The 24,863-nt window shown below is 45.4% G+C and overlaps 2 protein-coding genes across 2 annotated transcripts in view; both read left to right on the forward strand.

Annotated features, from left to right (window-relative positions):
* The window catches only part of mpv17l (MPV17 mitochondrial membrane protein like), a 31,533-nt gene that overhangs the window by 4,335 nt on the left and 2,335 nt on the right, over positions 1–24,863 (forward strand). Inside the window, exons 2-4 of the mRNA XM_078559127.1 lie at positions 7,472–7,542; positions 11,221–11,250; positions 11,343–11,407. Coding sequence (XP_078415253.1) covers positions 7,474–7,542; positions 11,221–11,250; positions 11,343–11,407 — 164 coding nt within the window. The 5' untranslated portion in view covers positions 7,472–7,473. The remainder of the gene's footprint in view (positions 1–7,471; positions 7,543–11,220; positions 11,251–11,342; positions 11,408–24,863) is intronic.
* LOC144691075 (bMERB domain-containing protein 1-like) overlaps positions 5,374–24,863 on the forward strand; it is a 121,969-nt gene continuing 102,479 nt past the window's right edge. Inside the window, exon 1 of the mRNA XM_078559128.1 lies at positions 5,374–5,677. Coding sequence (XP_078415254.1) covers positions 5,374–5,677 — 304 coding nt within the window. The remainder of the gene's footprint in view (positions 5,678–24,863) is intronic.

A 24,863-nucleotide genomic window follows, 5' to 3' on the forward strand; every position in this document is an offset into this window, starting at 1 on the left:
TCCCTAATTAGTCCCACCCTTGCTTTGACCGCCCTTTTACTATTCACATATTTATAAGACTCTCGGATTCCCTTCTATATTAGCTGCTAATTCACACTGATACACTCTCTTTTCCCTTTTATTTCATTTCTGAGTTTCACCCGCACTTTCATATTCAACTTAGTTCTCAACTGAATTATAATATGATACATTTATCATAAGCCTCCTTTTACTGTTTAATTTTGATCGCTATGGGGCTGGATTTTGCTGCAGAAGTGACCATAGCTCTCGCCATGATTAAAGTGGATGATCTTTTGTCATCCAGGGAGCTGTAGTTTTTAAAAAATTCATTCACGGGATGTGGGCTTCGCATTTTATTGCCCATCCCTAGTTGCCCTTGAGAAGGTGGTGGTGAGCTGCCTTCTTGAACCGCTGCAGTCCATGTGGTGTAGGTACACCCACAGTGCTGTTAGGGAGTTCCAGGATTTTGACCCGGTGACAGTGAAGGTACGATGATATATTTCCAAGTCAGGATGGTGTGTGGCTTGGAGGGGAATTTGCAGGTGGCGGTGTTCCCATCTATCCGCTGTCCTAGTCCTTCTAGATGGTAGAGGTCGTGGGTTTGGAAGGTGCTGTTGAAGGAGCCTTAGTGAATTCCTGCAGTGCATCTTGTAAATGGTACACACTGCTGCGACTGTGCATCAGTGGTGGAGGGAATGAATGTTTGTGGATGTGATGCCAATCAAGCGGGCTGCTTTGTCCTGGATGATGTCAAGCTTCTTGAGTGTTGTGGGAGCTGCACTCATCCAGGCAAGTGGGGAGTATTCCATCACACTCCTGACTTTGTGCCTTGTAGATGGTGGACAGGCTTTGGAGAGTCAGGAGGTGAGTTACTTGTTGCACTATTCCTAGCCTCTAACATGCTCTTGTAGCCACAGTATTTATATGGTTAGTCCAGTTCAGTATCTGGTCAATGCTAACCCCAGGATGTTGAGAGTGGGGGATTCAGTGATGGTAATGCCATTGAACATCAAGGGGCGATGGTTGGATTCTCTCTTGTTGGAGATGGTCATTGCCTGGCACTTGTCTGGTGTTAATGTTACTTGCCACTTGTCAGCCCAAGCCTGGATATTGTCCAGGTCTTGCTGCATTTGGACATGGACTGTTTCAATATCTGAGGAGTCGTGAATGCTGCTGAACATTGTGCAATCATCAGTGAACATCCCCATTTCTGACTTTAGATGGAAGGAAGGTCATTGATGAAGTAGCTGAAGATGGTTGGGCCGAGGACACTACCCTGAGGAACTCCTGCAGTGATGTCCTGAAGCTGAGATGACTGACTTCCAACAACCACAACCATCTTCCTTTGTGCTAGGTATGACTCTAACCAGTGGAGAGTTTTCCCCCTGATTCCCATTGACTCCAGTTTTGCTAGGGCTCCTTGATGCTGCACTCGGTCAAATGCAGCCTTGATGTCAAGGGCAGTCACTCCCACCTCACCTCAGGAGTTCAGCTCTTTTGTCCATGTTTGAACCAAGGCTGTAATGAGGTCAGGAGCTGAGTGGCCCTGGCGGAACCCAAACTGGGCATCAGTGAGCAGGTTATCGCTAAACAAGTGCTGCTTGATAGCACTGTTGATGACCCCTTCCATTACTTTACTGATGATATAGAGTAGACTGATGGGGTGGTAATTGGCTAGGTTGGATTTGTCCTACTTTTTGTGTACAGGACATACCTGGGCAATTTTCCACATAGCCGGGTAAATGCCAGTGTTGTAGCTGTACTGGAACAGCTTGGCTAGGGATGTGGCAAGTTCTAGGGCTCAAGTCTTCAGTACTATTGCCGGAATATTGTCAGGGCCCATAGCCTTTGCAGTATCCAGTGCCTTCAGCCGTTTCTTGATATCACATGGAGTGAATTGAATTGGCTGAAGACTGGCATCTGTGATGCTGGGGACATCCGGAGGAGGCCGAGATGGATCATCCACGTGGCACTTCTGGCTGAAGATTGTAGCAAATTCTTCAGCCTTATCTTTTATACTGATGTACTGGGCTCCTCCATCATTGAGGAAGGGGATATTTGTGAAGCCTCCTCCTCAATGAGTTGTTTAATTGTCCACCACCATTCACGACTGGATGTGGCAGGACTGCAGAGCTTAGATCTGATCTGTTGGTTGTGGGATTGCTTAGCTCGGTCTGTCTGTTGCTATCTATGCTGCTTATGCTATTTTGCATGCAAGTAGTCCTGTTTTATAGCCTCACCAAGGTGACACCTCATTTTTAGGTATGCCTGGTGCTGCTCCTGGCATGCCCTCCCTCACTCTTCATTGAAACAGGGTTGATCCCCTGGCTTGATGGTAATGGTAGAGTGGGGGATATGCCAGGCCATGAGGTTACAGATTGTGTTCGAGAACAATTCTGCTGCTGCTGATGGCCCACAGCCCCTCATGGATGCCCAGTCTTGAGTTGCTAGATCTGTTCGAAATCTATCCCATTTCCCATATCCCATATGTTTGCTCTTCCTTTCCCCATTATGGGAATCTGCTTAGTCTGTACTTGAAACATGTCTTCTTTGAAGGCCTCCCATTGGTTATTTATTGTTTAACATTCTGATCTTTGATCCTGTTCTCTAACTCTCTCCCTAGCTCCTGAAAATCTCTGTGTAGGACCTCAAACTTTTTTCTACCTATGGTATGGTTTCAACATGGACCATGACTTTTGGCTGTTCCCCTTCCATTCAGCAATGTCCCTTCCCCTAGCACAGTGATAGGCAACCTGGGCTAGTGAGTGGGCCAGATCAGTGGCCCTCCTTCATCTCAGTGGGCCACAAGATTGAGGCATCGTAGCAACACTTTGATTGGGCACAGCGGGAGCAGATGGTTCTCACAGTCGATGTTGTGTGCAAGCAGCCCGCACCTCACGTCACGTGCCCTTGCTTTGCGTGCGCATCACTTTAGTAATACCAATAGGAAAAAAACTACGTGGACGGAAACCAGCAGAATCTGGCAGCCCTGCGTATGGGCAACAGTCAAAAAATTGTCTCACAGGCCGCACTCAGGACCCTGTTGGGCCACATGTGGCCCACGGGCCACAGTTTTCCCACCACTGCCCTAGCACTAGGGAGGCAACATCCCATGCAAGACTCACATCGGTGGTTGCAGGAGTATCTATTTATCCCCTAGCCTATCGTATTCCTATGTCAACTGCATCTCTACACTTCACTTTGCTGTATCCCGTGCAGTCATTTGCCCCACAGTGCCATGCATGTGCTCTAGACTGCACTCCCCTGACGTGCTGTTGCCCTCATTGGGGGTATGCAGCATGAAAACCAGTTTGAGAGTGGCAAGGTCCCAGTGGATTCCTGCACTGCCTGCCTCTTCCTACCCTGTCAGATGGCTGCTCATTCACTATCCTCCTGAATTCTTTTAGCTCCAGGGTGAACACCTGCTAGAATGTGCACACCTGGAACTTCTCAGCCTCCCCTATGCAGTGCAGCGAATCTAGCTCAGGAACCCTGAGCTCAAGTTTGAGCACCTGGAGGCATTTCCTGTGCATATGGTTATCCAGGGCAAGTGAAATTTCCTGGGGTTCCCAAATGGCACAAGAATCAAAGGCATCACCTCTCCCATCATAGAAACATTGACACACAGCAGATTCATGGCGTGGAAGGGGGCCATTCAGCCCTTTCTGTCTCTGCCAACTGGAAAAGAGCTATTAAGCCAAATCCCACTTTCTAGCTCTTTGTTCCTAGCCCTGTTGGTCACAGCACTTCAAGTGCACATCCAAATATTTCTTTAAATGCAATGAGGGTTTCTGTCTCTGCCAACTTTTCAGACAGAGAGTTCCACCATCTTCTGGGTGAAAACAATTCTCCTCAAAACCCCTCTAATCCTTCTGCCAATTTAAATATTTGTCCCCCCACCCCACTCCCCGGTTATTGACCTCTCTGCTAAGGCAAAAAGATCTTTCCTCTCCTATCCACCTTATCTAGGCCCTTCGTAATTTTATACACCACAATTAAATCTCCCCCAGCCTCTTTCCAAAGAAGACAATCCCAGTCAATCCAATCTTTTCTCGTAAAGTTCTCCATTCTTGGCAGCATCCTTGTAAATCTTCTCTGCACCCTCTCTAGTGCAGTCATATAAGTTTAACTCCTTACATCATTTATGTCTAATGTTTTATATAGTTCTTAAGTTTAGTATGCCTTTATCTTGTATTTATTTATGTAATCTTTTATTTACTGCAATTCAGATCCCTTTTGCACTATTATCCTCTACTTAGTTCATATTAATTTTATCTCCTTAGGTCCAATTCATTGTTTGCAGAATCACAGAATGGTTACAGCACAGAAGTCCATTCGGCCCATCATGCCTGTGCCAGCTCTCCGAATGAGTAATCCACCTCGTGCCTCTCCCCCGCCTTCTCCCTGTAACCCTGCACATTCTTCCATTTCAGTTAATAATTCAATTCCCTTCTGAATGCCTCGATTGAATCTGCCTCCACCACATTCCCACATAGTGCATTCCAGATCCTAACCACTCGCTGCGTGAGACAGTTTTTCCTCATGTTGCCACTTCTTCTTCTGCCAATTACCTTCAATCTGTGCCCTCTGGTTCTCAATCCTTCCATCAATGTGAAGTTTCTCCCTCTCGACTCTGCCCAGACCCCTCGTCAATTTTGAAAATCTCTCAAATTTCCTCTCAACCTTCTCTTCGTCGAGGAAATCTGTCCCCAGCTATCTATGTAACTGATGTTCCTCATCCCTGGAACCATTCTCATGAATCTTTTCTGCACACTATCTAATACCTTCACATCCTTCCTAAAGTGTGGGTCCCAGAACTGGACACAAAACTCCAGTTGAGGTCAACCCAGTGTTTTATACAAGTTTAACATAACCGCAATGCTCTTGTACTCCTGGGATGGTGTATGTTCTGATTATTTATTTATTTATTTATTTAACACACCTCCCACCCTGCACCGATTTTCCTCTCCCACCAAATTCAGATTCATCCACCTCTGATCAATTTGTTCTCCATCACTGGCTTAAAAACTGCACCTGGTTGAAAGGATTAGAGTTTAGTATAAGAATTCATTGACTTGTTTGACAGTAACCCAGGTTAGTGAATCAGTAACCAGATACATCAGCTCCACTAAACCAGGCGAAGATGTCCAGTCCCGGGTCGTTGCTGCATGACTTGAGTTTGGAGTCTAAACTCCGGGGGTGATCTCACGCAGACCTGTGACCATTAACAAAGGAGGGGGGTTCTGACGAAAGACCATTGTAACGTGGCTAACTCCCTCTCTCGGGATGCTGGCCCTGCCGGCTGTTGTTGAGGGAGAAGGTGGAGGGGGTTACCGAGAGTACTGGGCAAGTCCTCCTGCAGATCAGTGGGTGATGTGGAAGGTGCTGATCTCGCAGGCCAGGAGGTACCCCTACCTCACCAATGTGGTCTGGTACAGCAGCATATTCGCGGCGGGGGACCTGGCCCAGCAGAACCTCCTGAAAAAGGAGAAAGTCGACCTGAAGCAGACGAGGAACGTCGCCATCCTGTCCTTAAGCTTTCACGGGCACTTGTTCTACATGTGGCTGAGGGTCATGGAGAAGGTGTTCCCCGGCAAAGGAATGGGCAGCATCCTGCGCAAGGTGGTGTGCGACCAACTGGTGGTGACTCCCACCGGCATCAGTGCCTATTACATAGGTAAGGGGATTGGTAGCCAACCCGGCGAGGAGAACCAGACAGTGTCCAAACTGTGGACACAACCCTGGGGCGTGCGAGGTAGACAATTTCCACCAGACTGTGAATGGGTCCTTTTAATCCCGGAGTGAAACTGAAATTAAATCTTGTGTGTGTGTGTGTGTGTGTGTGTGTTCAACTGCATCATTTAAATTAGTGTTTGTGTTGAAATAGTAAATGATCGACCAGGGAAAGTTTTCTGCTAGCAATAGTTATGCCCAGAGGTCCTAATGGTTCCTTAACTTTTTAACACCGTTTTTTCCCTAATGCACAGCTGGAACATAAAGCAACAGAGCAGTGAAAGTGTATCATCCTTTTGGGGAAGTATGTATTAGCCCTTGTTATTTAAACACTGGCATAACTTTGGATGAAAACAGAGGCCAGTAAATCCTAAAGATGTTCCTCCCTCCCTCCTGCAGTTTTGGATTGAGGGTGTGATCTGCGGAGAGACGCTGACAGAGAGAGGCTGGGGTTACACAGCATTTTGTCACTTTAGGAACTAGGCACAGAAAGCTGATTTTTGTCAATCTTTTTTAATTGGCTGTTAATATTCGTACCGAAGGTAGGTCAGTGGACACAAAGTGGAACCAAATGTTACCATGGTTACAGAAACATGAGCAAAGGTTTGTGTAACTGGATGCAGAGTAACAGAAACCACAGCTCAAAATATTTTCAAAGTCGTTTAAATTTTCAGATAGTTAAACAACGATTATGATTGGATTAAGTTAGAACAAAATAAAGATAAGGTTACATTTTTTTTTAAAAAAGGTGGAACCTTTTATATTTTATATGGAGAAACTTGACATCCCACAAATAGAAAATTACCTTCTGGGAGGGGCAGTAAGGCTGTTCAGCGTAATTAGGACTTAGTACGCTATTAAAAGCCAGTTATAAAACCTCATTCAACAAGGCGCAACTTTGTCTCAAGAGTTTTACAGCGAAACTAAGTGTAAGGGGAATGGAATATTGAAGTAGGGAAGTTTTGCTGCAGTTGTACAGGGTTTTGGTGAAACCACATCTTAGTGCTTTGTACAGTTTTGGTTTCTTTATTTGAAAAATTATATAATTGCATTAGAAGCGGTTCAGAGAAGGTTCACTCGGCTCATTCCTGGGATGAAGGGCTTAACCTATGGAGAAAGGTTGAACAGGTTGGGCCTTTACCCATTAGAGTTTAGAAGAACGAGAGGTGATCTTATTGAAACATATAAGATCCTAAGGGGGCTTGACAGGGTGGATACCAGGAGGATGTTTCCCCTTCTGGGGGAGACTAGAATTAGGGGACTCAGTTTTAAAAATAAGAGGTCTCCCATTTAAGATGGAGATGAGGAGAGATTTTTTCTCTCTCAGAGGATCATTAGTCTGTGGAATTCTCTTCCCCAAAGAGCAGTGGAAGCTGGGTCATTGAATTTATTCAAGATTGAGTTGGATAGATTCTTGATAGACAAGGGAGCCAAGGGTTATGGGGGGACAGACAGGAAAGTGGAGTTAAGGCCACAACCAGATCAGCCATGATCTTATCAAATGGCAGAGCAGGCTCGAGGGGCCGAATGGCCTACTCCTGATCCTAAGTCCTGTGTTTATACGTTCCTAACAGCTTGAGAATGGAAGTTCTCATCAATTTAATTGATTTCCATTGATTGAATTCTGGTGGTGCCTCAACAGTGTGGACTCTGAAAAAGCATAGAATCAAAGTAGAAGGTTACAATATTCTGTCAGTGGAGTTGTTCATTATTCTCGTCCAATTATAATTTTGTTTAGGTATGAGTGCAATGGAAGGGAAACAAGACATCCTTGCTGTCTGGAGAGAAAAATTTGGGAAAACATATAAGGTAAGAAGGAAACTGGAGACTGGCCATGGTATATTTGTCAGTGAATCTGAGCCCAGTTAGCTTTTCCTTGCTCTTCGAGCGTTGTGACAATATATTTTGGCTGAAAATTAAGGTAAGGCCAATACATAACTAAAATAAAAAACAGAAAGTGCTGGAAATACTCAGCAGGTCTGGCAGTATCTGTGGAGGGAGAGAGAGTTAACATTTTGAGACAGGTGTGACTCTTCTTCAGAAGTTCTGAAGGGTTCTGAAGAAGTCGTTTTCGACTCAAAACATTAGCGCTGTTTCTCTCCAAGGTTGCCAATAGATCTGCTGAGTATTTCCAGCATCACCTGTTTTTATTTCCGATTGCTGACATCCGCAGTATTGTGCTTTTACAATACTTAACTAAAATCAGAGTGTAAGGCCAAAATGGAGTTACTTCCAGAAACTGATGGTATTTTGGCTTAATTTAGATATTAAATACATTTTTGCTTCACTCATCTCTTTTGTGATTTTACTAATCATTTTTGCTAGCTTACTTCACTTTTCCTCTTTCCATGTAAGATATTAGGTGGATGACCAATATCAATTATAATTTTTGCAATTTTAACTGGAGGGACTGGTCTATTCAAGTTTCCCCTCCCTCTCTGCAGGGAGCATCTTTCCATGAAGTCACAGGTGATATTTGGAACTCACTGTGTGGTGTACTAAAGGTGAATTACATTTCAATTCCACTTCAAACATATCGGCCTGGATTTTGCAAGGGCACACACCACTGACCTCGAAGAAAGATGCCCACAAAGATCTGGCAATCCTTGTGGCATGGTTTTCCCCTCTCTCAACAGCAGTTTAAATCTGATCCCAAGTCAAGGGGATGTCTCTGTGTACAGCAGCAGTGATAGCAACAAATAGGTCATTAGCCAATCACATTGAAGTATTCATACAACAAACCAGGAAGTTAAAAGCATTTAATATCCTTCACTTTAAATTCATATTTTTGGGTAGTTAAATAATTGTTATGATTAGATTAAGATAGAATAAAATAAAGATAAACAAACTTTTAAACCAAGATTGTTTTTATTTTTAAAAATTATGTGGAACTTATCATTACGGTGAAATGTGACATTCCACACATTGAAAATGGAAATCGTTGCTCCCAATGCGGTTTCCTCTACATTGGAGAGACCAAATGCATACTGGGTGACCGCTTTGCAGAACACCTTCGGTCTGTCCGCAAGCATCACCCAGACCTCCCTGTTGCTTGCCATTTTAACACTCCACCCTGCTCTCTTGCCCACATGTCTGTCCTTGGCTTGCTGCATTGTTCCAGTGAAGCTCAAGGCAAGCTGGAGGAACAGCACCTCATCTTCCGACTAGGCACTTTACAGCCTTCCGGACTGAATACTGAGTTCAACAATTTTAGATCTTGAACTCCCTCCTCCATCCCCACCCCCTTTCCATTCCTTCCCTCTCCTTTTTGTTTTTTCCAATAATTTATATAGATTTTTCTTTTCCCACCTATTTCCATTATTTTTAAATGTATTTCCACCCATTGTTTATCTCTACCTTTTAGTATTCCCCCACCCCCATTAGAGCTATCTGTACTTTGTCTGTCCTGCCTTTTACTCTTAATTAGCAAACTCCTTTAGATAATATCACCACCTTCAACATCTCTTTGTTCTTTTGTCTGTGACATCTTTTGTTTATCTCCACCTATTACTGGCTGCTAGTCTCAACAACCCCCCACCCCACCCCCCCGAACCCCCCGCACTTAAACCAGCTTATATTTCACCCCTTTCCTATTTTTACTTAGTTTTGTTGAAGGGTCATGAGGACTCGAAACGTCAACTGTGCTCTCCTCCACCGTTGCTGCCAGACCTGCTGAGTTTTTCCAGGTATTTCTGTTTCTGATTTTGTATTGAAAATTAACTTCTCAGATCCAGGGAGGTTGTGCAGCAGTAATTATGAAATTGGTGCACAGTTAAAGACCCAGTTACACCTCATTCAGCAAGGTGTAACTTTTCAAGGAGTTTCACTGTGAGGTTAACAGGGTAACAGTGGAAGCTCTCATCAACTCAATTGATTTTCGTTGATGACACTCTGATGGTGTCTCAACAGTGCACCCTTTGGAGAAGTGTAGAATAAATGACAGCAACTTCTAGATCTCCATGTTATTGTACGCATGTCCAGACTCCGGAAGTTGCTGTCAGTTTCAGTGGAGTACTGTCAGTGAATGTTGACAGTTTCACTGTTATTACCACTACAAAATCTGAACCATTGTACTGTGGCATGATAACACTGTCAAATACTGCAGATTAGTTATTGTCTTGTTTATTATTTTAAATGCCATATTCTTCAGTCTCCTCATTAACATTTTATCAAAAGCAATCTTCTGCAACCCTTTCCCACTGTCTCACCGAGTTTCAAAGTGAGAAATGATTCAATAAATGCTACAGAGCTAATTTTTACAAATGTTTGCTATAGCTTTAAAACCAAATTTGCTGGCTGTACGATCAGGAAATTGCGGGTGCAATACCTCTGATCTTGCCTCTTTTAATTTTAACACTGCATTAATAAAATTACCCCTAATGTGTTGGAAGTGATTCTGAATTAAAGAACTAGAGGAGATATAGACATTTTCAAAAAGAACCGTCTATCGGTTGCGTTTAGTCTCCTAGGCTCAACCATCTTCAGCTGCCTCATCAATGACCTTCTGTCCACAGGAGGTCAGAAGTGGGGGTGTTCGCTGATGATTGCACAATGTTCAGCAGCATTCGCGACTCCTCAGACACTGAAGCAGTCCATTCCTGCATGCAGCAAGACAACATGGACAACATAATTGGCAAGTAACATGCATGCCAGACAAGTGCCAGGCAATGGCCATCTCCAACAGGAGAGAATCTAACCAACTCCCCTTGATGTTTAATGGCATTACCATTGCTGGATCCCCCATTATCAACATCTTGAGGGTTACCATTAACCAGAATCTGAACTGGACCAGCCATTTAATACTGTGGTTACAAGATGGGTCAGAGGCTGAGAATTCTGCGTAGAGTAACTTACCTCCTGACTCTCCAAAGCCTAACCACACCACAAGGCTCAAGTCAGTAGTGTGATGGAATACTCTCCTCTTGCCTGGATGAGTGCAGCTCCTACAACACTCAAGGAGCTTAACACCATCTAGGACAAAACAGCTTGTTTGATTGGAACCCCATCCACAAACATTCACTCCCTCCACCACCCATGCACAGAGGTGCAGAATGTACCATCTACAAGATGCACTGCAGCAATTCACCAAGGCTCCTTTGATAACACTTTCCAAAGCCATGACCTCTACCACCTAGAAGAATAAGGGCAGCAGATGCATGGGAACACCACCACCTGCAAGTTTCCCTCCAAGTCACACACCATCCTGACTAGGAACTATATTGCCATTCCTTCACTGACACTGGGTCAAATCCTGGAATTCCCTAATGACACTATGGGTGTACCTACACCACATGTTCAGCAGTGGTTCAAAAAGGCAGCTCACCACCACCTTCTCAAAAGCAATTCAGGATGGGCAATAAATAGACGCTGGCCTTGCCAACCATGCTCCCATCCCATAAACAGATAAAAATAAATCCAAGTCTACTGGTAAAATCTGTTTATTTAATAATTTATTAACACATATTTCAATCCGTGTTTCATTTTCAGGTCGCTGTGATATATTGGCCTGTGGTACAGGTATGTTTTTGTTGAAGCCACGAGTTTGATATTCATTTTCCATTTTCTTGCTACTTTATACATAGTTATGATGAATTTCTGTCTCCTTACAGATAATCAACTATAGACTGGTACCTGTGTTCTTCAGGATGGCTTTTTTTGGCTGCTGGGGTTTTTTGTGGGTTATTTTCATGTCCCATTTAAGACGGAATCCACATGGCACTGTAAAATCTTAATCTTGATTATTGGCTATAATCAAGAGCTATCAGCCTGTGAATAGATAGGATAACTTAAAAACAATTTTTATTGAAATAAATGGATTTATATACTGCCTCACAGCAATTTTAATGCCAATTTGGTATAATAATGCATTTGTATATTAGTTACAACAGTTCACACATTCCAACAAGTGTTTAGCAGGGAATTAAAGGTTTTATATTGATGGACTAAAACAACAGCTAACCAATTATTTAAATGAAGAATTAATTAGCTTTTAATTCATTAGCGATAGGAGCAGAAGCAGACCATACAGCCCTGCAAGCCTGCTCCGCCATTCAATATGATCATGGCTGATCTTGGGCTTCAACTCCACCTTCCCTCCTCCCCATATCCCTCGTTTCCCTGGGAGACTGAAAATGTGTCCATCCCAGCCTTAAAAGAGTACTCAGAAAAGATATGTTCCAGTGAGAAAGAAAGATTCTAAAGGAAGGACTAACGTGGCTGACTAAAGAAGTTAAAGATAGTATCAAATTGAAAGAAAAAGCGTACAGTTCCCCAAAGGTGAGTAGCAGGTCAGAGGATTGGACAGAATATGAAGAACAGCAAAGAATGACTAAAAGATTAACAAGGAAGGAGAAATTAGAGTATAAGGGAAAGCTAGCTAGAAATATAAAAACAGATGGTAAGAGTTTCTACAGGTATTTAAAAAGGAAAAGGAGGCAAACGGAGTGCAGCAAGTACTGTGTAAGCAGGCTAAGTTCTTTCTTTCTTACAGTTTTAGACAGGGTAAACTTACTCTCAGCTGTAAGGAGCTGAGTAGTTAATTAGCTAACTGGTTGAATCTAGTTACTGTAGCCCCAGTTCAGTTTACGATAAATTCAGGGCTCTTTAGTGCAGCCAAGGCAATGGAATACAGCTGATGAAACTGAGTGCAGATTTGGAGTTTGGTGAGTGGGAGAGTTCGGTGAAGGGGGTGAAGGAAGTGTGGGAGCTCCTGGATTACATTGTGATCCAGGGCAAACACACCTGCAGTAAATGTTTGCGGCTTGAGGAACTTTGGCTCAAAGTCAATAAGCTGGAGGCTGAGCTACAGACTCTGCGGCCCATCAGGGAAGAGGAAAGTTACCTGGATGCTTTGCACCAGGGGCAGTTACACCACTTAGGACAGGGTCTTCTGATTTGGTCAGTGATAAGGGACAGGAAGGCGTGACTGTGAGTGATTCAGGTAAGGGGACCCAGAGGGCAGGAGTGCAGGAGTGTGTGAGCCTCTGCAATTGTCCAATAGGTTTGAGGTTCTCTCAGCTTGTTTGGATGAGAGTGGGGACTGCAGGGTGGATGAGCAAACTGACATGGGGCCGTGGTACAGGAAGCCACCCAAGTGGGGAGAGCAGAAAGGAACATGGTGGTAGTAGGGGAGAGTATAGTGAGGGGATTGACACTGTTCTTTGTAGCAAAGAGTGAGAGTCCAGGTGGCTGTGTTGCCTGCCTGGTGCCAAGATTTGGGACTTCTTCTCAGGGCTGGAGAGGAACTTACAGTGGGACGGGGAGGATCCAGTTGTCGTGGCCTACCTAGGCACCGACGACATAGGTAGAACTAGGAAAGAGACTCTGAGTAGAGAGTATGAGGAGCTAGGCACTAAATTGAAAAGCAGAACCTCAAGGATTATAATCTTTGTATTATCACCTGAGCCGTGTGCAAATTGGCATAGGTACATAGAGTTAGAGAGATGAACACATGGCTCAAAGACTAGTGTGGGAGAAGTGGGTTCTGATTTGTGGGGCACTGGCACCAGTACTGGGAAAAGTGGGGGCAGTACCATTGGGACAGTCTACACCTGAACTGTGGTGGGACCAGTGTCCTTGCAAACTGCATAACTAGGAAAGTAGAGAGAGTTTTCAACTAAATAGTGGTGGCAAGGGATCAAATGTGGAAAGATATGGTAGATCAAAGAGTAGAGACAAGATAAGAGAGGAAAATAGTAATATGGCAATGAGGGTCGGAGAATAGCAGGAAGGAACAGAGAAAAAAAACCTAAGAGTGCATAAAGAATCAAGACTAGATGTTACAAAGATAACAAAAAGACTAAACTAAAGGCTCTGTATCATGAATGCGCACAGTAAACAAACTGATAATGCATATTGAAGTAAATAAATATGGGCCTGAATTTTAGCCTTGGTGGGTGTGCGCGATCGGGGGGCCTGCAACTGATTGGGAAACGGGCCTCTGCCCGCGATCGGACCCTGACCACCATTTCATGCTGGCTGGCCAATCAAGGCCCAATGATCGGGAAGGGCTGGGCAAGGGCATTGGCCTGTCGGCCGCCGGGTCCAATGGCGACCCATCGGGCAGTTTAGAAACGGCGAAGGCAGCTCCTTGAAGGCTGTCAGGGAAGAACATATCTTCTGCATGCTGAAGACCAACACCAGGTCCTCAAATACAGCTAGAGATGTCAGGCGGGAGGGCAGGTCAGGTGGGCACTCGGCCCCCTTGTTTTCAGACGAGTGCCTTGCCAGGAGGGACACCCTTGTCCCTAGAGATGGAAGGAGGAGGCCACCTCACCTGACAAAAACAGCTTGGGAGGAGGTGGCAGCCCAGGTCAGCAGCCATAAAGTTGTGTGGCGCACATGGGTGCAGTGCCGCAAAAGGTTTAATGACCTGCTGCGCTCGGCAAGGGTGAGTACCGCGTTGGCACGGATCAGTGTGGAGAAGTGTTAAGGTCTGGCTATCCCCCTGTGGTGCTCAAGGGTGTTAGAGTCTGAGTGCCAACTGTCAATGATGCCGGAGCTGGCCAAGGGGGTGAGCCCTGGCTGCTTGGACTGAGTGTCTTGCGGCTCGAGGGCCACGACTCGGGTGTGCCCTGTGAGGTGTTCCTCAGCTGGGGTTGGCCAGGCTGCAATGGCGCTGCAGGTAGAGAGTGGATTCATCAATGCTCCTCTGTCCTTTCAGGAGAAGATGATCCATAACAACATGGAGAGGTCGTGGACAGGCAGAGGCCCTCCACACCTCCTAAACCTAACCAGATATGAACAGAACGCCTTGGAGCTGGAGAGGCTCCACGCACCTTGGTCAACCGGCTGCGGAGAGGCTGGGGTGTCAGACAAAGATAAGAGTGCAGTGCACAGAGGTGAAAATTTCAGATGGTGCAAACATTCTTGTGTAGCCTCCTCATTGACGGATTCCCCATTGATCATTGAAAGATGATGGCACCGTGATGCAGATCTCCATTGTCTCACCAGAGTGCCTGGCATAGTGACAGTGTGGTGACTTAAACTAATGAAATGTTGCTGTTCTCCCTTAGATTCACCAGCACGTACTCAATTGCAGGACCCTGAAGACCCACCCCTGACGCCGGACAACTGCGGGCATTAGATTTTCAGCTAGAATTTCGGAGCACAATGAGGGCACTTCACACTCGTTTGAGGTACAGTCGGAGGCAGAGAGTGCCCAGAGTGCGAGCAGTTGGAGGACTGCTGGAGACCAGGGCGATGCTGAGTCAAAGGCAGATGATGAGCCTCTGGAGTTGTCCATTAGGCGGCAGATGCTGGATGTCCAGTGGGATGTGTGAGAGGATCTGGCGGAGATCCATGAGGGCATGCATGCCATGGTCTCTGTTGTGGAGGAGCCCATGTAGAGCATAAGCACTGCCTCCTCCATTGAGAGAGTGGCAACTCTCATGGAGAGGCAGCTCCAGGGACAGAATCAGGTGTTCCTGGGGTTGCACATGGACCTGCAAGCCCTCACACAGGCAATGACCTCAGGTGGTCAGTGCCAATGTGGGCAATGGATGGATGAGGCACCCAGTATCCCAGCTAGGTGCCCATCCTCCAATGATGAGGAGGGAGGTCCAGAGTGACTTCACTTTGGCACAGAGAGCTGCCTGTTGTCTCTGCAGGCTCCTCTCAGGGTGCTCTGGAAGATGCCAGCAGCTCCTCCGCCCCTCTGGCATCTGATGAGGCTGCGATGACTGGGGAGATGCCAGCCGTGGCACTGGCCGCTTCCTCCCAGGTGGGGCCAGCACAGGCTCCACTGGCCAGAGGATGGCTGCCAAGGTCATCAAGGCCAATAAGATACCAGAGTCAGCAGCCTGTCTCCAATGCCACTGCCAGCGAGGGAGGTGAGGGAGGTGGGGTGGGGTGTGCCAACATGTAGCATTCGCCAATGTTAGCTTAAGGCACCATGAGCACAAGAGGGTCTGGTGATCTTCTGTTCTGTAATGTTTTGTTTATGTTTACTGGTCTGGGAATGAAGACCAGAGAATGTTATGTTAATTTTTTTTGGATTGTGAAAATGACATAAATTTTGTTTTTGTCATTGTCATAATGGCCTGAGCATGCTTCACTTTTAAATTTTTTTGGTGCAGGATACGCCAATATGTAATGCTGGACATGAGTGGCTCTAAACTTTATTGCACAGGCACTGAGTGGACTTTGGGTTCAAATGAAAGGGTCATTTCAGACACCGGGGATGGAGGCAGCCCTGACCTGAGGTGGAAGCTGATCTTTGGCAGCCCAGCTGAAGGAGCGTTGGATCAAGGCGTCCCTGCGTCCCTGAAGGATACAGAAATCTTCCATCAGCGTTCTCCTCGCCGTGCTCCTCTTCTGACTCACTACTGGATTCATCCTCTGTGGCCTGTGCAGCTGCCTCAAGATCCTCTTCCTCCGGGTCCCCCCTCGCCAGTGCCGGATTGTGGAGAGCGCAGCAACCACTATCAGTGACACCCGCTCTGGAGGGTATTGTAGTGCTCCCCCTGAACGGTCCAGACACTGGAAGCGCATCTTCAGAAGACCTATGGTCCTCTCTATCACCGCCTTTGTGGAGGCATGACTCGCATTGTAACACTGCTCTGCCTCTGTTTGTTGGTGGCTGAGAGGTGTCATAAGCCACCTTTTCAATGGATAGCCCTTATCACTCAGCAGCTATCCATCCATCGTGCTGAAGCACTGAAGAGCCTTGGCACCTGGGAGTGTCTCAGGGTATAAATGTCATGGGAGCTGCCAGTGTACCACGCACAGACTTGCAGAATCTGTGTCCTGTGGTCACACACCATCTGGACATTCATCAAGTGGAATCCCTTCCTGTTGACGAAGGCACCCGGCTGACCCGCTGGCACCTTGATGGTCACGTGTGTGCAGTCGACGGCACCCTGGATACGGGGGAACCCAGCAATCGCTGCAAACCCTCTGGCTCGCTTAGCCTGGCTGGCCTCGCCTGTACAGAAATTAATAAATGTCGTTACCTGCCTGAACAGAGCATCAGTCACCAGCTTGATGCAACTGTGGACAGCTGATTGGGACACTGCCCCGACCCCTGGAAAGAGCTGTAAGCATAGAAGTTGAGGGCCACTGTGACCTTCAGAGCCACTGGCATGGGGTTTCTACCCACACAGCTGGAGGTGATCTCAAGCCTAATCATCTGACAAATGGAGGTCATGGTCTTCCTGGAGAGGTGGAGCCTCCTTTGGCATAGCGCCTCGGACATATTGAGGTAGCTGCATAGCTGCCTGTAAACCCTGGCAGCGAGGTAGTAGCATCTTCTGCAGCTCCTTCCATATTGGACTACCGGCTGGCCCTGCACCCCTTGTGCCTGCACCTCTCCTCCCACAGGTTCCTCCCCTGGAAGCTGAATGGGGACACCTGGCCTCCTCTCCCTTCTGCCCCTCTCTGCCTCCTCAGAAGAGGTGCCACCAGAGGAGACCATAATCCCCATTACCAGAGTAAGGGAAGGCTGTCTGACACCTAGAAAGATTCACACAGTCAAAATCCTCCAGGGGCCTTGGAGACGCCAATGGGCCCTGAAATGAAGCCTGGAAGTGCTAAGAATGAAGCTCAGAATAGAGATGAAGCTGTCAAGTTCAAATAAGCAACCAGCTGCAAACTATCCCCTAAACCCCTCACTACTCACACTGGCAATGCAGCTGCCCCTTTTCACCCCGCCCTTGGATGAGGTTTTGCAAAGTGTGGGCTGCCCATCCGCCTGTTTTGTCTGTGCAATGAGTGTGAAGTCGCACAGGCAACATAAAATTTGGTTCAATTGGGTTTTTAATGGCCTTAAGCGACCTTTTAATTGATGGCGGGCGTGGCTCCAACACCCGCGTGTGGTCACCCACCTGACGATTGCGTGCGTGCAGGATGATGTCGGGATGCTCGCCTGATGTCTTCTTGCGCTATTTTATGTCCAATCCGGTTGGGCGTGCGCCCGCCTGCGAGGTGTAAAATTCTGCCCATGATCTGATAACCATTGCGGAGACCTGGCTGCAAGATGACAAGGATTGGATCCTGAATATTGAGCGGTATATGACATTCAAGAAGAATAGGAAGCTAGGCAAAGGGGGAGGGGTAGCACTGTTAATCAAGGATGGCATTTGTGCAATATTTAGAGATGACCTTGGTTCAGGAGATCAGGATGTAGAATCGATTTGGGTGGAGATGATTAGGAGAGGAAAGAAGTCACTAGTGGGAGTGGTTTACATGCCCTCTGACAGTAACCACAATGTAGGACAAAGTATACATGAAGAAATATTGAGTGCTTGTGATAAAGGGATGGCAATAATCATGGGTGGCTTTAATCTACATATAAACTGGAAAAATCAGATTGGCAGTAGTAGCCTGGATGAGAAGTTCATAGAATGCTTTCGAGATAGTTTCTAGAGTAGCACATTCTGGAACCAACCAGAGAGCAGGTTATATTAGACTTGGTATTATGTAATGTGACAGGATTTATTAATGATCTCAGAGTAAAGGCACCCCTAGGTAGCAGCGACCACAATATGATTGAATTTTACATCCTGTTTGAAAAGGAGGAGTGGGTCTAAGACAAGTATTTTAAATTAAAATAAGGGCAACTATGTGGGCATGAGAGTTGGGCTGGCTGAAGTGAACTGGGATACGAGGCTAGGGGGTAAATCAATAGAGAAGTAGCGGAAGACATTTAAGGGGATATTTCAGAATACTCAGAATAAGTATATTCCTACAATAAAGAAAAACTCTGAAGGGAGGACCCACCATCCATGGTTAACTAAAGAAGTTAAGGAAAGCACTAAACTTAAGGAAAAAGCTGATAACTGCGCAAAGATGAGTGGCAGGTCAGATGATTGGTCAGAATATAAAGAACAGCAGAGAATAATGAAAAGGTTAATCAGGAGAAAGAAATTACAGTATGAGAGGAAGCTAGCTAGAAATGTAAACACAGATAGCAAGCGTTTCTACAGGTATTTAAACAGGAAAAGAGTAGGTAAAGTGAGTGTTGGTTCTCTAGAGAATGAGAATGGGGCGTTAATAGCAGATAATAAGGAAATGGCAGATGAAATGAACAAATATTTTGCTTCTGTCTTCACTATAGAGGATACAAAAACATTCCAGTAATAGTAGTAAATCAGAGATGGAGGGGAGAGAGGAATTTGGTGAAATTGCAATCACTTGGGAAGCAGTAGTGAGCAAACTGATGGAGCTGTGGGCTGACAAGTCTCTGGGTCCAGATGGACTTCATCCTAGAGTCTTAAAAGAGGTGGCTAATGAGATAATAGATGCATTGGTTTTAATTTGCCAAAATTCCCTGATTCTAGAAAGGCCCCTTGGAAAATGGCGACTGTGACTCCTGTATTCAAGAAAGGAAGGAGAAAAAAAGCATGAATCTACAGGCCACTTACTTTAACGTCTGTCGTAGGAAAATTGCTCAGATCTATTATCAAGGAGGCTATAGCGGGGCACTTAGAAAATCTCAAAGCAATCAACAAGAGTCAATATGGTTTTGTGAAAGGGAAATCATGTTTGACTATTTTTTTGAGTTCTTTGAGGAAGTAAGAAGCAACGTGAATAAAGGGGAACCTGTGGTTGCGCTGTATTTAGATTTCCAGGAGGCATTTGACAAGGTGCCACATCAAAGGTTACCATGTAAAATAAGAGCTCACGGTGTAGGGGGTAACATATTAGCATGGATAGAGGATTGGTTAGCTGACAGGAAGCAGAGAGTAGGGATAAATGGGTCTTTTTCAGGTTGGCAAGGTGGGATGAGTGGAGTGCCACAGGGATCAGTGCTGGGGCCTCAGCTATTTACAATTTATATCAATGGCTTGGATGAAGGGACTGAATGTATGGTTGCTAAATTTGCTGATGACAAAAAGATAGGTAGGAAAGTAAGTTGTGAAAAGGGCATAAGGAGTCTGTAAAGCAACATAGACAGGTTAAGTGAGTGGGTAAAAATTTGGCAGATGGAGTATAATGTGGGAAAATGTGAACTTGCCCACTTTGGCAGGAAGCATAGAAAAGCAGCAAATTATTTAAATGGAGAGGGATAGCAGGACTCAGAGGTACAGAGGGATCTGGGTGTTCTGGCACATGAATCAGGAAAAGTTAATATGCAGGTATAGCAAGTGATTAGGAAGGCAAATGGAATGTTGGTGTTTATTGCAAGGGGAATGGAATTTAAAAGTAAGGATATTTTGCTATAGTTGTACAGGGTGTTGGTGAGACCACGTCTCGAGTACTGTGTACAGTTTTGGTCTCCTTATTTAAGAAATGATATAAATATGTTAGTAACAGTTCAGAGGAGGTTCACTCAACTGATACCTGGGATAGGGGGTTATCCTATGAGGAAAGGTTGGTCAGGCTGGGCCTGTATCCATTGGAGTTTAGAAAATTGAGAAGTGATCTTATTGAAAGATATAAGATCCTGAGGGGACTTGACAGGGTGGATGCTGAAAGGATGTTTTCCCTTGTGGGAAAGACTAGAAATAGGGGACAGAGTTTAAAAATGAGGGGTCTCCCATTTAAGACAGAGATGAGAAGCATTTTTTTTCTCAGAGGGTTGTGAATCTTTGGAACTCTCTTTCCCAGAGAAAGGTAGAGGCAGGGTCAATGAATATGTTTAAGGCGGAGGTAGATGGATTCTGGACTAGCAAGGGAGTCAAAAGTTATTGGGGGTAGGTGGAATGTGGAGTTGAGGCCACAATCAGATCAGCTATGATCTTATTGAATGGCGGAGCAAGCTCTAAGGGCCCAATGGCTTACTCCTGCTCCTAATTTGTATGTATGTTCAATGTATGTTCTCTGGAGTAGAGAATTCCAAAGATTCACAAACCCTGGAGTGAAGTAATTTCTCCTTATTTCAGTCCTAAATAATCATCACCTTATCCTGAGGTGGTGCTGTTGCGTTTTAGATTCCTACTTTAGATTCATGCTTTAGTTGGAATTAGTTAGCTGGTACCCTTCCAATGATGGGCACATAGCAAACAATCCATTTAGGTTGCGTGTCTTCATATGGTGCCCCCTTGCTGATGGCTGTTGTTACGATCCTGTTGGGGACCTTTTGTTTAAAGTAGACAAAGTTTGGAATCCCAGTTACCCACTAAGAGAATGAAGCCACAAGATTCCATGGTTTTAAACAAATAAAATATACTTTACAAAGTCAGAAAAGAAAAACAATCTACAATATCTCTCTTATACATTAATATTCAGAATTGACATGAAGTACACATGTATTAACAGCCAAACTGTGGCTGAACAGATCATACTGCACGTTAAATGGCAGACGCAACCAAGACAGATTTCTCAGCAACCCACCCAGATGCAAGTGACCACTGTGAGTCACAATATCTCGTTAAAGCTCTGTCTCCCTCAAGAGTGATTTTAACTTATCTTTCAAAGATCCAGCCTCTGAATTCCCTCAAAAGCCGCTCCAAATCGGCCTGCCTCAATGACTGCTCACCTCCTGATGGTTCAATCTCTTCTCCTGAGACTGTGTTCCGTGAGATTCTCAAAGCTGCACTCCTGCCTCTAATTGCAACTCTTTCACAGACTGCTAGCTTCACTAAGCTGGCACTGAACCTGGGTTTGTCTGAACTGCAGTCCCCAGGCTGCACCAAGCAATAAATGGATCCCAGGGCTTCTCTGAACCCTAATTGCCTCCAGCACAGAGCAGCAACCTTCTGCCACTTTCTCAGCTCCCCAGAACTTCTCCTGAGTCTTAATTGCACCAATGGTTCCCAGGGCTTCTCTGCGATCTACACATGACTTGAGGTCCAAACTGCAACTAACAGCCTCTCTCCCAGCAAACAGACAGATAAATTCAAACCAGAGAACCATCTTAATCTCCACCCATCCCCATGATGACATAGCCTGCTCTGGTCCATCCTCCAAGTCAATTATTCCTCCTTTACAATTTATCTAGCTAAGTAAGTGCACCTGCTGTTTTATGGCTCCATCTCTTCTATTCAGACTCTATTAAACAAACATAGGTAACCTTCTGTACTGCATTTCCTTTTGGGTGTTCTGCCATTTTCTTTTAGGTGTTCTGGCAATCTTTAAAGCCTTGCATTTTAGTTACCTCACCACTTACAACAATAATCTTCCCAGAACTAAAAATTACCTCTAAACCACTAACATGAACCATGAACTAGACATTTGCAACTATGAAGTCCAATCCTTGAGGCAGGTTCTTCCACAAGCATTAGACATGAAACTGCCAAGTGACATTGTGGGTTGGTGTTTTCAGTGTTGGTGCCTGTTGCCAGCTAATGTAGCAACCGGTCATCTCGGTAGCCCACAGGAGGTGTCACCATTTCCCACTGTCGCCAGCTAGTGACTCCCGGGTGCATTAGTTGATGTTTAAGGCTTTCATGCCATGCTTGCAAGTATCCTTGAGGCAGAGCCATGGGTGCCCCACTGGTCCTCTGGCTCTGGCTGCCTCATCATCCAGATTGGTAATATAGCACATTAGTTTTGTAATCAGAAGTCACACTTTACAAGCTCTGGTTGAATAAAAGATTTCTTGCAAGAGAGCAAATCTTTACATTAATCACAGCAGGCATTATTATTTCAGATGAGGACCAGAATGAAAGAATTGCAAGAAAATGATTGGATATATAATGTGAGAGAAGATCTTTGGGTCCAACCATTCTATCTGCAATTAAAAGTGAAGCAGTGTATACAATGCTTTAAGCTATCTGTTGGAGATATGGGCAACGGTACAATATATTCACAGAGTTCATCAGTAACTCCAGTTGAGTCATAATGACATTATGGCATAGAAGGAGGCCATTGAGCCCATCAATGACAATTGCTTCAGCTGCAGTTAGACAGAAGACATCAGGTGTTAACCTTCTAGCTACAGGCCTTCTAAATATTAGGAAGGAATTTTTGAAAATTAAACTAAGTGTCACACCCACCTTGTATTCAAGGGTTGATGGAGGCACTGTTCCAGAAAGATGAAAGCTTAATCCATTTCTGCTCATTTCTTTTTATTCATTCATGGGATGTGGGCTTCGCTGGCTGGGCCAGCATTTATTGTCTATCCCTAGTTGCCCTTGAGAAGGTGGTGGTGAGCTGCCTTCTTGAACCGCTGCAGTTCATGTGGTGTAGGTACACCCACAGTGCTGTTAGGGAGTTCCAGGATTTTGACCCAGTGGCAGTGAAGGAACAGCGATATATTTCCAAGTCAGGATAGTGAGTGACTTAGAGGGGAACTTCCAGGTGGTGGTGTTACCATCTATCTGCTGCCCTTGCCCATCTAGGTGGTAGTGATCGTGGTTTGGTAGGTGCTGTCTAAGGAGCCTTGGTGAATTCCTGCAATGCATCTTGTAGATGGTACATACTGCTGCTACAGTGCATTGGTGGTGGAGGGAGTGAATGTTTATGGATGTGGTGCCAATCAAGAGGACTGCTTTGTCCTGGATGGTGTCTAGATTCTTCAGTGTTGTGGGAGCTGCACTCATCCAGGCAAGTGGAGAGTATTCCATCAGACTCCTGACTTGTGCCTTGTAGATAGTGGACAGGCTTTGGGGAGTCAGGAGGTGAGTTACTCGTCGCACGATTCCTAGCCTCTGACCTGCTCTTGTATTTATATGGCTAGTCCAGTTCAGTTTCTGGTCAATGTAAACCTCCAGGATGTTGATGGTGGGGGATTCAGTGATGGTAATGCCATTGAATGTCAAGGGGCGATGGTTGGATTCTCTCTTGTTGGAGATGATCATTGCCTGGCACTTGTGTGGCGCGAATGTTACTTGCCACTTGTCAGCCGAAGCCTGGATATTGTCCAGGTCTTTCTGCAACCAGAGAGAGACAGCAATGAACATATGCTGTTGCCAGCCTCTCCTTCAGGTACCATGCCCCAAGAGGGCATTGGCATTCATGGACTTCCAGTGGATTGGTCCATGATTATGTTTGCAAAGTACTGCAATGATTTCCTGTTATCTTCTGCAGTTTGGCTGACCAGGAAACTCTCCCACTCTTGCCATCTGCCATCAAGCTGATAATTAACCTGTTTGGCCATGTTATAAACGTACCTTCTGTGGCTATCAAGTCCTGAATTGGGACTTAAACCCAAATCTTTCTGGTCCAGAGGTAGGGGCGCTACCATTGCGCCAGAAGACCTCCTACACTGCCCCCTAGATGTTGTTTATTATATTCATACAGCAAACAAAGTCACTAATAGCATGTGTTGGTTGCAAGAGCATGTTTTGTCTCAATGTTTAAACGGTCTCCGATGCTCAGAAAAGAGATTGTACAGGTGAATATAACATTTTCAAGGTTAACAAATAACTCCTTCATTCTTAGTTATGGTTATATATCTAACTGCAAGATCAGCTTTTGGAGGATTATAGACATTTAGATGTTCAGTGTTTTCAACCACAATTTTGATTGCATCAATCACTCAAGGAGAACTTTGCACTGTTAGACAGTCTACGTTGCATATATGCTCTGCAATGCTGCACGACATGGTCATCCATGCGAATATTCACGAATAAACGGACCCATGCCGTGACATTGAAATAACTCCATGGGTATAGCTAGCAGAGAAAGATGCAGCTTTGGCACAGGGGATTCCAAGAACCCTCAGAAGAATTTTAACTCTCCCCAACTTCTGGTTTTAAAAGAGATAGGTTGGCTGTGTTTGACTAACCTGCTCCAGAGTGGAGGAATCAGTAATTTAAATATTTCAGTGTGGCTGTATGCCTCAAATTATTACATTTAATGGGTGTGGGCCGAATTTCACAGGCTGCAGGAAATCTGGTACCTGGAGGGAAGCATAAAATACCAGATCCAACAGGTAAGTCCCTTTTCCAGCATTGCTTGTGGGACAAGGTGAGCAGGAGCGCTTCCTCAGGCCCTTCAAACTAACCTGCTTCCCTCCCCAATAGTCTTCTGCCTCCCCTGCGATCAGCTTCGCTCTCCATAATCTTCCTTCCTCCCCAAGATCTGAATCCCACTCTCACTGATCCGAAGCCCTTGCGATCTCTTTCCCCACCCAAACCCTCCATGATCTCTCCCTCCCTCCCACCTCCTCTTACTTCACAGATGTGGCCCTTGTGTCACAGGTCTTCCCGCCCATTAGTCAATGGGAAATAGGAAAAAAATTCAAATGAGGCTGTGCTGTTAACTTCAGCAGGACCTCCACAATACTCAGCTTTCCAGCCCTACAA

This window comes from Cetorhinus maximus, chromosome 15, assembly GCF_964194155.1.
Source record: "Cetorhinus maximus chromosome 15, sCetMax3.hap1.1, whole genome shotgun sequence".
Classification (NCBI taxonomy): Eukaryota; Metazoa; Chordata; class Chondrichthyes; order Lamniformes; family Cetorhinidae; genus Cetorhinus; species Cetorhinus maximus.